Below are 12,284 nucleotides of genomic sequence, written 5' to 3'. Positions count from 1 at the left end.
TTATTGTTCACTTTTTAAGAAACATTTCATAATTATATGAATTCTGTGTAATTACATTACGCAGGATTTATTTTGTCTCTTATTTTAGTTTTTGGACTACACTTGGCAGTCCTCAGGGATTATTCCTTGCTCTGCACTCAGGAATCACTCCTGGTAGGTGTGAGGTGCTGGGGATTGAACCCAGGTTGACCACATGCAAGGCAAGCACCTTACCTATTGTACAACCTCTCCACCCCATTGTCTCTTAGTTGTTAGCATACTTTGAATCAAGTGAAAGGCAGTTTTTCATGTGTGTTTGTGAGATTAAAATGCTGCTGTTTCTTTACTGCTTTTTAATTGAAATAAAATTTACCTGCAGTAAAATGTAGAGAGATTTTAAGTTCAACTGAGTGAGTTTCAGAAATAAACCCTCATTATCTATTACAAGATAGAGAAAATTTCACTTATCAGGAAAAAGCCCAGTTTCAGTACTCTCTGCCTTTCTTTACAGCAGACTACTTTTTTTTTACTAGAGAAGAACCCAAATAAATATGTCCTTTTAATTTTGCTCAACAGACTGTCTTTTGGAATTCATTTTTGTTGTTGAATCAGTAAGTCTGATTGAATAGTATCCATTGTGTGAAATGTCATCATTTGTTTATATTCCTCTTGATAGACATTGTGATTGTTTCTACTCTGGGAATATTGTTAATAAGATTTCTCTATATATTTGTAAATAGCCTTTTAGGGACATATATTTTCATTTCTTTCGGAGAATTTCTGAAGGATGGGATTATTGACCTCAGACTAAATCCAAGACTTTTCTTTCTATTTGTAGTTTTGCTACATGGAGTGGGAAAATTCAGATAAATAAAGTGAGATAAGCTCTCACCTTGCATTGTTCACCTCCTTTTATTTTATTTATTTTGAAGCAAAAACATTTTTATTGAAATAAATTTAGAAATATGTGAGGGGAGAGCGAGAGAGCATGCGTGCAAGAGAGGTGTTCAAGAGACAGTATAAGAACACAGCACTTTTTTCTTTTCTGTTTTTTTTTTGTTTGTTTGTTTTGGGGCCATACCTAGTGGTACTCAAAGATCATTCCTGGTGGTGCTCAGGAGACCCTGCAGTGCTGGGGATCAAAACAGGACCTCCCTGAGGTAAAGCCAGCACACCAGTCCTTGGAGCTGTCCTCTTCTCTTCCCCCGGTGTAGGACGTTTGGTCTGTTTTATTCACGGCTCTGTTTTCACTGTGTTAAATGGTTCTTGGGAGATAGTGAGCTCTCAGTAAATAGTTGGTAAATGGATAAATGCGCAATGATCCTGCTTTACAAATTGTGCTGTTTTCAAGTTCAGTCTGCTTTGGTTTTCTTATGAAGAGGGATATTTGTATTGATTGGTGTAGAAAAGAACAGTAAAAATAGGATTATATTGTATATTTTATTTTAGTACCTTTGCATTTTCATTTTGGTTATGCTTTAAGCTTTTTTTGGTTTATTTTATTTCTTGAGATTTTCTTATTTTTGAAATGATATTCTTGGGGGGCAGGGGGTGGCTGGGAATGTGATGCTGTTAGTTGACACAACCATTCAAAGAATTTTGTATTTAAAAGGTTCTTAACTTGAAATTGATATATTCTCTGCTTCATAAACTATTGGTAAAACTAAAACCATTAACAAATTAAATATTTTGCTAATGCCAAAGAATTGTGCTGTTTATGAGATTAGTCTTACTGCATCATCATTTCAAAGACTTGTAGTTGCAAAGTAGAATTGATGGACTTTTATTTGAGACTGGCCAGTTTTGAGAGCACTATTGAGTGGCATTACAGTGTCCTCAAATTTGTACTATTATCTTCATTTATTCTTGGTCTGCTGAGGTGGTAAACAGTTTGAAGGATGATTTATCAGCATTTTCCTCTCAACACCCGACGGCTCAGAATTGAGGACCATGATGTTGGCAAAATCTGTGGCCAAGGAGCATAACTAACTTCCATGTCACTCTAGCAGTGGGACAAAGTTGACTTCTGTGCTGCCCAAGCTTAAGGTTATAGGTTAGGGTAAATCTTTAAATTGTATTTGGAATAAAACAGCTGTACCTCTTATTGTTATGTAGTGATGCACCATTAAAGGAGGTATTGGTACAGCCATTTGAATTGTTGCTGCCTTCGGGGTCGCCCTTATTGGTACCCCTGTGTAGTGTGATGTGTGCCATATGCTGTGGAGGTGGGCGGTTACCTGGGAGCAGGGTCGCTCCATTTCTAAGTGAGACCTATTTGCACCTGTGTGACATTTTGTACTCCATTCACATCTGTGTAATATGGATGCCATAATGCAGAATAATGATCTCTGAGACCCTGATTTCATTTATTTATTTATTGTGTTTTGGGGGGCCACACCCAGCAGTGCTCAGGGCTTACTCTGGCTCTGGGTTCAGAGATATTCCCTGGGTCCGGGGGATCAAACCGGGTGAGCCTCATTCAGGACCAGCGCATTGCTTGCTGTACTGTCTCTCCAGCCCTACTCTGATGTTGCTGCCTTTTCCTCTTGCCAGTGACCAGAGGATGGCACGAAGGGTCATGGGTACCAGGCTGCTGCATATGTTCTCCCAGGGCATGTAAGCATTCCTTTGTTACAGCCTTTATAAAACTACATCTTTTGAGAAATAATGTAGTAAATTATAATTTATGTGGTATAATCTCTTCCCTCCTAAATTGTAGTTTGATGAACTATGTTATCCATGCCTGTCAAATGTTTGCTCATGCTTCTTCATGCGCCTTTGCAATATTTTCCTCACCTAGTTGAGGCCCAGATGAACCACTGATCTGCTTTCTATTGATTGCATTTTCTAGAGTTTACGTAAATGGAATCATATAACTGTCCTTTTTTCTTTTTGGCTTCTTCCTCTGAGTATGATTTTTAATAACAAATGCTTAAGTGTGTCTTAAAGTTTCTTCTTTTTTAAATTATAGGTTGTGGTCTTTTACATATAGCCATAATATAATTTGTCATTTATCTCTTGATAGTTATTTGGGATATTTCCAGTTTGGGGCCTAAATCTGTTAATATTATACGCTGGTCTTTTCATGGACCTGTATTTTCATTTTTCTTGGCTAAATACTTGAGGTGGATTGACTGGATTGTATGGTACATATATGTTTACCTTCATAAGAAATTGCCAAATGGTGTTCCAAAGTGATTATACTCCCTGGTATTCCAGACAGCAGTTTCTTCTAGCTAACAGCTTGATAATGTTAAATTTAAAATTCAGAGTTTTTAAAATTTTGGTCATTCGATTTGTTGCAAGGGTATTAAACATAAGGTCATTGTTATGTTAAAGGTGCCCCAAACACACAGTAACCCTTTTTATGTGTTTATTGGCCACTTGTATGTCTTCTTTTGTGAATTATTTGTTCAAGTCTTTGTGCTTTGGTTTTGGGGCCTCCCCTGGTGGTGTTCAGGGGCTACTCCTGAGGCAGTGATGGGGGTTGCTTCTGCTGGTGCTCAGGGGACCCTGTGGTGCTAGGAATTAGCACTCATGCACATGCTCTCAGCTCTCTGTTGATTATCTCTGTGACCCTTTAAATTTATGGACGTGGAGGCTGAAGAGATTGTACAGTGGGGTGGGCACTTGACTTAAACACGGCCAACCCAGGTTCCATCCTCAGCACCCCATAGGGTCCTACGAGCACTGCCAGGAGTAATTCCTGAGTGCAGAGCCAGTAACCCCTGAGCAGTGTTGGGTGTGGTCCCCAAACCAAAATAAATAAATTAATTCATGCTATATATTTCCATTTGTTGATGGTATATATTTACATATATGAGCATGGTTTATATTCATGAACATGGTATATATTTCCATTTGTTGATGCTTTAATTTAAATAATTTTTGTAATATTTTGTAATAATTTTTTTCAGTGCCAGCATTTATACACATTTTATTACAGTTATCTATGTGTCATAAAATGTCTTCCTGAAGTTCACATATTGAAACCTAACCCCCAATGTGATGGTTATAGGATGCCTCTATGGCCATGATGACCTCATAAGGGCACAGTCTTCATGAATGGAATTAGGGCCCTTCAGGAAAGTATTTTCTTGCCCCTGCTCCTGCTGTATGAGAATACAAAGGCATCAATCTGGAAGGGGCCCTCACCCTTACTGGCACTATCAGAAACAAAAAGTTGTTATTATCATGATTGTTTCTTCTTAAGCAATGCTCAAGTAGTTCAGGGGCCCTCCCTCGGATCCTCTGATATGATGCTGCTTGGGCCCCCTGGTGCCGGGAACCACCAAGGCCACACTTGGAGTGCGCAATTTCTGAGGATTGGACTCTGGGCCTTGTGCCCCTAAGCATGCAAGACATGTCTCCAGCCATTGAGATGACTCCAGCCATCTCTTCAGCATGACATTTGTTGTCAGTCTACCTTGCGGATGGTATTTTGTTAAAGGTGCCCCAAATGGCTAAAACATTATGTCTTTCCCCTTCACTTTTTGGTTCCAGGGATCAAACCTGTGACCTCAGAAGTGTAAGACTAGTAGTTTGTCATGGAGCTATATCCCTGGCCTCAGATGGAACAATAGCACAGCGGGTAGGGTGTTTGCCTTGCACGCGGCCGACCCAGGTTCAATTCCCAGTATCCAATATGGTCCCCTGAGCACCGCCAGGAGTAATTCCTGAGTGCATGAGCCAGGAGTAACCCCTGTGCATCGCCAGGTGTTGTGACCCAAAAGGCAAAAAAAAAAAAAAAGATGCTTTGTCTTTTTATCATTTTGGTTGCTATCGTATATGTAATTATGTTTTTGATATTTTCTAGTTGTTTGTGTTGTACTATAATGTTGTGTTGTACTATAATGGATTTTTTCTTATTAATCTTGTGTGACATATGTTTCTTGAAATCACCCACTAGTTTTTGTAGCTTTTTGAAAAATACATTTCTAAATATGAGAGCTTATATCAAAATTTCTGTATATGGTTATCTTCATCCCCAGAGTTGGATTTAGGTTTTTTGCCATACCTGAAAGTACTCAGGGCTTACTCTTGGCTCTGTGTTCAAGGATCACAGTACTGGGGGAATATATGTGGTGTTGGGGGTAAATTGACATCAGCTTGTAACTTCAGAATTCAAATGCTCCTCATAATGAATTTTCTTCCTCTAGCCTGAGTCTACCAAATTTATAATTTTATTGATTAACAGACATTTAAAATTTGATATTACAGAGATTTGAAATTGATTTTTTTTACCTCAGTTAATGGTAACTTCACTTTTACCCTCTACACGAACCAATATTTATATCTTTTTTTATTGTTATTTTAAAGTGCATAGAAAATGAGTGAAAGTCTGATTCTAGTAACAAGAATTGTACAATTTCATCTAGACTTAGTGGAATTTGCACAATGATGAAAATCACTGGAATCCTAAAAGCACAGACTTTTTCTTGACTTGAATTCTTGCAAAGGTTGATATTTATGCATTTATAGTATTTATGAAAATCATATGTGAAATGTTAGAAATTGGAGATTTGTCTTTTTTTTTTAATTGGAAAAAAATGTGGAAAATTACAATGCTTTCAGGCTTAAGTCTCAGTTATACAATGCTGAAACAACCATCCCTTCACCAGTGCACATATTGCACCACCAAAAAAACCCCAGTAAGTCCAGGGAAATTTCTTCCAGAAATTGGTTCATTGCAAGCTCATATCTCTCATTAGTGGTCCTCATAATATGGCGATTGCCATGCTCTCCCCCCGTCCCCCCACCCCAGCCCTCCGGCAAGGAAAAGGCGAGAGAGAAAAATGTTTCCCCTCCTGGGCAGGCATGGAGCCGTGGCTTAGTTCTCAGCCTGGAGACATTTCTGCAAGGAGCTGCCGGTACCAAAAGTAGTTTAGCTGGCCTCTGGAATCATGCTCGTGCAGCTGCGGAGAGGCCGCACACGTGTAGCCCCCGGGGTCACATCTCGGGGGAGAGCTGGAGATTTGTCCTAATGCAGAAGTAGGATTTGTTTTTAGTTATTGGATGTTGAAATTTTATTTGGTTTATTTATTTGTTTTTTGTTGTTGTTGGGCCGCACCTGGTGGTGCTCAGGGCTAACTCCTGGCTCTGGGCTCAGGGATCACTCCTGGTAGAACTCAGGGGACTGTATGCGGTGCTGGGGATCAAACCTAGGTCTGCTGCATGCAAGGGAAGTGCCCTGACTGCTGTCCTATTGCTCCAACCCACAATATTATATTTTGAATTAGATATTCCTCTCTTTTTTAATTAGGAAAGAAAGTACGGAATTTTTTTATTAAATTAGTTGGTAACTTAATCACCATTCATAATGTTATTTTATTGCAGATTTGTTTTAAGTTCCAGATCACTCGAGTTTTTAGATTGCAGTTGTGTAAGTTGGGCACTGCTAGCTTCAACATAGGTAATAAAATTTGGGATCTCCTGGAGGACCTTCAAATGATGGACTTGAAAATTTTGCTCATTTGATTAATGCAAGCATTTGAGCTGATTATAAATTACCTTGTCCATATTCTACAACCTTTACTTTCCTACCAAAGGCAAAAAAGGTGAAAGATGGGGATGGAACCACTTTTGCACTCACTTTTGCCTGCTTACAGAATGTTTGCGGTGAAGAATACTCCTCTGTCGGTGCTGCCCTCATGCTTCCTTGGCAGAATACACATACTTACGTAGAACATAGTTTCTTTGCAGTGCAACAGAAGTCATGAAAAAGCTTCTTCTTTAAACAAAAGGAAAATTGCTCCAAATCTAAGTTTTAAACGAAAATTTCATGACCGTCATCTACACTGATGGATGCCCGTTATCGAGGGGCCATAAGCCTCACCTCATATACATTCAAATGGATTCTCCCAGCAAAGAGTGCTCTCTTGATGATGCAGATTTACTATGCAAAGTGCTTCAAAAAGCTAATGTTATTAACTAGCGTACATAAAATTGAAAACTGGCCTTCTCAGTCTGTGAAGGTTTTAGAAGACAGTATGAAAGTGGTGTGGAGTGGGTAGAGTGGTGGTGGTGGTGCGCGTGTGTGTATGTGTCTTTGTTTCTGTCTGGCGTGCTGGGAATGAAACCCAGGACTACACACGTGCAAGGCAAGCAAGCTGCTGCTTGATCCCTAGAAAGCATTTTTATTATGTAATGTTACATGTTATATATTATATATGCTTTATTATAGTTGTATGCATTTATAGTAAATAAAGAATAGAAGAAACTAACCAGAATTGCTAGAATCTTCTAGAGGAATAGGTTTATTTAAAAACCCTACAATCATTCATCTAAGAAAGAGGTATACATATTAATTTAGCAAGTTATCCAAAATTATATTGATTAATATATTTTCATGTCTTTTTGTCTTTCACAAATACTGGCAAAATGCTCTGCAATTTTACCAAAACTCTGCAAGTTTTGCTTTTGTTCTTGCTCTTTAAGTGTAAAGTATTTAATAATTTTCATTATTCATTCTTAGATTTCTCTTCATTTGAGGCCTTTGAATACTGGTAATTTTACTTGAAATGGAATGAGTGCTTATATGTATGTACATTTACCTGTATGAGTTTAGCAATTTTATTTACTTTAAAAATATTCCTTCATGCAGCCATGGGGTAAATACTTTTGAAATTGGTGGGCCTCCAGGGGTGGCTTACGTGAGGCGGGGGGAGAGAAAGATAGTCTCTTTGTCCCCATCTTCGTCTGCTAGCCCTGGACCGGCTGGGAGAGCTCAGACGGATAAGAGTCTTTGATGAGCCCCTACACTGCATGGATCAAAGCCCTACAGCCCCACCAGGTGGCCATCAAGCCACACCTGATGTTGGCTTGGTCTTTTCAGTGTGGAAGTTAATCCTCACCACCTCAGACTCAGGCTGGAATGATTACTCTTTGCAGGGAAAGAAAGTCCTAGGCCTTACCCAGGGTTTCAGGTCTTTGTCCTGTCTCACAGAAAAGATTTTCAGGAGCAGAAAAGCAGTGAGGTGAAAACACAGATTTTATTTGGAGGCTTTGAGGAAGGGAAGGAGGGAGAGAAGAATAGAAGGGACTCATTCAAGAGAGAATGCGGGCTTCTCCGCAGTTGGAGAGTGCCCCAGTACATATCTCAGGAGGGGAGATGTGGGTGACACATGTGTGAGGACACCACTTGTGCTCAGCCACGTGGGCACAAGCAACATGGGCTCAGGCCACATATGCAGATGCTTCCTCTGTTCACGGTGGCTTTTGTAGGGTTTCTCCAAAGCTGCCTCACTTCGGGCTCCTAGCTAGAAGAATTTGTTGCTAGGGTGTTTGCCAAAGAGGGTGGAGTTGAAATGGTATCATTTGAAACTCCTTTTCTTCACCTTTGTTGGATCTTCCCTTGGAGGTGGGTCCAGTCTTCTCTGGCCTTGCTAGCTCCAGGTAAAGGTCTTATGAGGGTCTTGGTTGCTGTAGCCACAGTGTGGGCCCTGACAGCCTCGGGCTAGGTGGTTACTACTCCCCAGGAATTCCATTGCCAGAGGGGGCCTTTCCCTCTCTCTATGCCTGCCTATTTCATTTCTACACCCCAAAGTTTCAATAAAAAGGGTTTTGGAAACAGAAAAACCAACCCACATTATCCTTTTCATCATGTCTTTAAAAAATTTTTTTTCATATGAATATTCTTTTATTTGTTTCAATGAACAGAGGGTACCTTCTATATTGAAAGATATAGAAAAAATTAGGTGAACAGAATGTATTGTTTGTAATGCTGTGCAGCTTCCAAAACATCTTGAACATGCTTTTTTCGTACTTGATAATATCAGTTATTTTGTAAACTTCAGGAAGATTCGTTTCTATTTTATATGAGAAACTTGAGATTAGAAATATTGTGACTTAAGCAGAGTCATGTAGTGAATGCAGTTTATACATGAAGAGAAGCACAAACTTTAAGTTTAAAAAGCACTAAACAGTGCTTTTTAATTCTCCCATCTCATGCGATGACAAAGCTGCATTAATTTATGCAGGGGTTCCATTCCAGTGGGGGGTTGTGTATTTTTATTTTCATGATACTCATCTTTATCATTTATATTAAGTGCCTAAGGAACAGGGATCTGATCAGTTGAATGAGATAAAAACTGCATCTCACAGGTCTTATGAATACCAGAAGGTGTTTTTCAGTGAAGGCCATGACATGTATTAGGATGCTGAGATATCTGAGAGTGGAGAATTTTTTCTTTTTCTCTGGAGGGCCTGTTGCACATGAAACTGTTGAATATAGAAATTCACCTGCTAACTTTCCACCAGTGAGCTAACAGACCGTGCATTAAGGATTCTTACCTACATGCACCATTAAGCTTTTTTTTTTTATCTTGTGGTATTATGAATTATGTCTCTGCAGTATCTTTCCCCACTTTTCCTGTTACCTCCAAAAGGCTCAGTCCCTGAAAAAACAGAACAGTATACTTTCACATTATATCCTCTCAAATAGAGGATACTTTCATTGCTTTTTCTAGTTTGGCTTTCAGGCACTCCTGTGCTTCTCATTCTTGAGCAATCGTTCAAGGTAATGATTAGTATTCTGGTAAGTAAGAATTGCCACGAAGCTGCCATTATTCCTAGTCTAACTCAGGTAGTTTTACCAAATTAGGCATTAGTGTTTTGTCAGATTACAAGACTTCCCTAAATATTGATACTTGAGAGTTACTAGAAATTAAATCTTAGTCTTCATGGTTCTGAGGTTGGAGAAACCAGTAAACTGGTAAGTTCAAGCAAGTGACATCTATATTGTTCAATATTCTAAAAGAAAACTCACTGCTTTAATCTGACTTCATTATTTTTCCATACCGGATTAAATTTTGCTGTTATGCTACTACGTTTAAAGGAAATCACTTGTATCACTTGTCATCCCGTTGATCTTCGATTTGCTCAAGCGGGCGGCAGTAACGTCTCCATTTGTCCCTGCGTGCTAGTGCAGCCACTAGTTTAAAGGAAATGTTTTAATTTCTGTCATAACTTGGAGCCACACTAGGAGTAATTTAGAAAGCTTAATCTTTTGGGGAGACTTCCTCGCCAGTAGATGTCAGTTCTCCGATGGCTGTATTCCAGCCGTACTGTGTCTAAAAGTGTGAACCTCTTACCATCTGGGTACTATAATTTTTTACTAAATTAAAAAAAAATCTTTTTTAAGCCTGGGTTCTACCTTATGAAAATATTTTGAAAGATAAAGGGAAGGCACTAAGTGTTATTGACTAGTTGACATGTCTGAACTAGTTACAAATCTTTTGACTTTCAAACGCACTATTTTAAAAACAGTGATGTGATTTGCTCTTTAAGAACCATTGACTTTTAGTGCACTCCGTGGCTTCCTCTTAGAACTCTTATTTTCAGAACACAGTGTTTTTAAAGCCTAGTTTTACTCTTGAATCTGACAGGCCTGGCAAGTGGCCAGTCTACGAAGCCCGCAGGGAGAATGTGCTGCGTGTGCAGGTTCGGGAACTGCCTTTCCTGAAGTTCAACCTGTCCGTGTGCATGCCCGCTGAGCGGAGCTTTGCTTAGATTTGACTGTTTTCTTCCTTCTGCATCATCTGATTCCAATCTGCACTTGTCTTTTATAGCTGGAGACGGTTGGATGGCAGCTTAACCTTCAGATGGCCAGCTCTGCTCAAGCAAAACTAAAATCTCCCCACGCCGTGATACAGCTAGGCGTGAGCAATGAAGACTCAAAGGTAAGAAAGGATATTCCATGGAGATGATGTGTTTTGTTTACCAGCTCTTATATTTGACTGTTAACAAGGTTCTTTGTTCTTGGGGTTGAAAACTTCAGCACAATTTAATTAAAATTACATAAGGATTTGCGAATTGATAGATCCTGTATTTGTGATACACTTCCATGGCAGATGTACACATCAGTTAGTTACTTATTTGTAGAAATGGCTTGTCTTGCAAGGTGCTTTTTGGGTAAGAATTTCAAAATGTCTCCTCAGTTCTGCAGTGGGAAAAATTATCATATAAAATTGTGATTTTAATGTTTGTGATATTTGTCTGCATACGCGCCCTAAAGGAAATGTTGTCCAGTCAATGAGAGCCTGAACTATGAAGATGATTTGAGTTGTACTGTTGTATGTGTGTGTGTATTATGTGTGGGCATATGTTTAAAACTCAGCTCTTAACAAAATATATTTCTGATTAGTTTTATGCTAACTGGTCATTTCTCCCGGTACAGAAAACTTCTACATATTCAGAAAGGTTCAAGAATTCCCATGCAACTTTTTCTTACCGAAACATAGAAATACTTATTTCAGATACTGATGAGAAGTATTGATTATATTTTTATAGTATTGATGATAGAAATGAGGGAGTGATTACTGCCCACCCTACAAATAGGGGTGAAGATAAGGTACCTTGGAAGAGCTAAGAAGGAGAAATAACTGTAGTTGGATATGATTGGAGAATAAATAATAGAGATTGTTATTTTAATAGGCATTCAAGAATGGGGATATTCTTTGTTGGTATCTCCACTGTTTATTTTATGACATACATTTTTTTTCCAGAGTTAGGGAGTAGGGACATATTATAGTGGACAGGGCACTTGCCTTGGATGGGACCAACCAGGGTTCAATCCCCTGTATCCCATACGGTCTCCTGAGCCCTGCTAGGACTGATCCCTGAGTATAAAACCAGGAGTAAGTCCTGAGAACCACTGGGTGTGGCCCACAAGTTGTCCCCCTTAAAAAAAAAAGTACAAAACAACAAAAAAAACTGGGGTTTGTGCCTACTCTGGCTTACTTATCTACTACAAAAAGTTAGGTGATTGAATAAGGCTTAAATACTTTTAATTCACAAATTTATATTCAACAGTATCATTTAATTCCCCACACTTTTTTCCAGGAAATAATATGCATTATATGCTTAGAAGTTAAACTGGTATATTATATGTTCTTTGTAATTTAGTGGCATTATAACCTTGTACAAGTCTTTGTAAGTATAAGTTTTTCCATCTATAAAATGAATGTAATATTGCCTGTCTCCCAAGATTTTTATGAAGATTAAGTACTCAGTATTTTTTTTTAAGATTTTATTATTGAATCACTGTGAGATAGATCTTTACAAAGCTGTTAATAATTAGGTTTCAGTCATACAGTATTCCAACACCCATCCCTCCACCAGTGTACAGTCCCAGCACCAGTGTCCTCCCATCTCATCACCCCCCTTCCCCTCCCCCAGCCTGCCTCTATGGCAGGCCAGCACTTCTCTCTCTCTCTCTCTCTCTCTCTCTCTCTCTCTCTCTCTCTCTCTCTCTCTCTCTCTCTCTCTCTCCCCCCTCTCAATACCCAGTAAAGTGTTTTGTCTAA

General features: G+C 39.0%; 1 protein-coding gene across 1 annotated transcript in view; it reads left to right on the top strand.

Moving 5' to 3' along the window:
* Positions 1-12,284, top strand: part of COMMD10 (COMM domain containing 10) — a 174,829-nt gene that overhangs the window by 21,157 nt on the left and 141,388 nt on the right. The window contains exon 5 of the mRNA XM_055143907.1: positions 10,548-10,658. Coding sequence (XP_054999882.1) covers positions 10,548-10,658 — 111 coding nt within the window. The remainder of the gene's footprint in view (positions 1-10,547; positions 10,659-12,284) is intronic.

Source organism: Sorex araneus, chromosome 6, assembly GCF_027595985.1.
Source record: "Sorex araneus isolate mSorAra2 chromosome 6, mSorAra2.pri, whole genome shotgun sequence".
NCBI classification, from domain to species: Eukaryota; Metazoa; Chordata; class Mammalia; order Eulipotyphla; family Soricidae; genus Sorex; species Sorex araneus.
The sequence above is the reverse complement of the archived record's forward strand: the minus strand, read 5'-3'. Positions and strand labels throughout refer to the sequence as shown.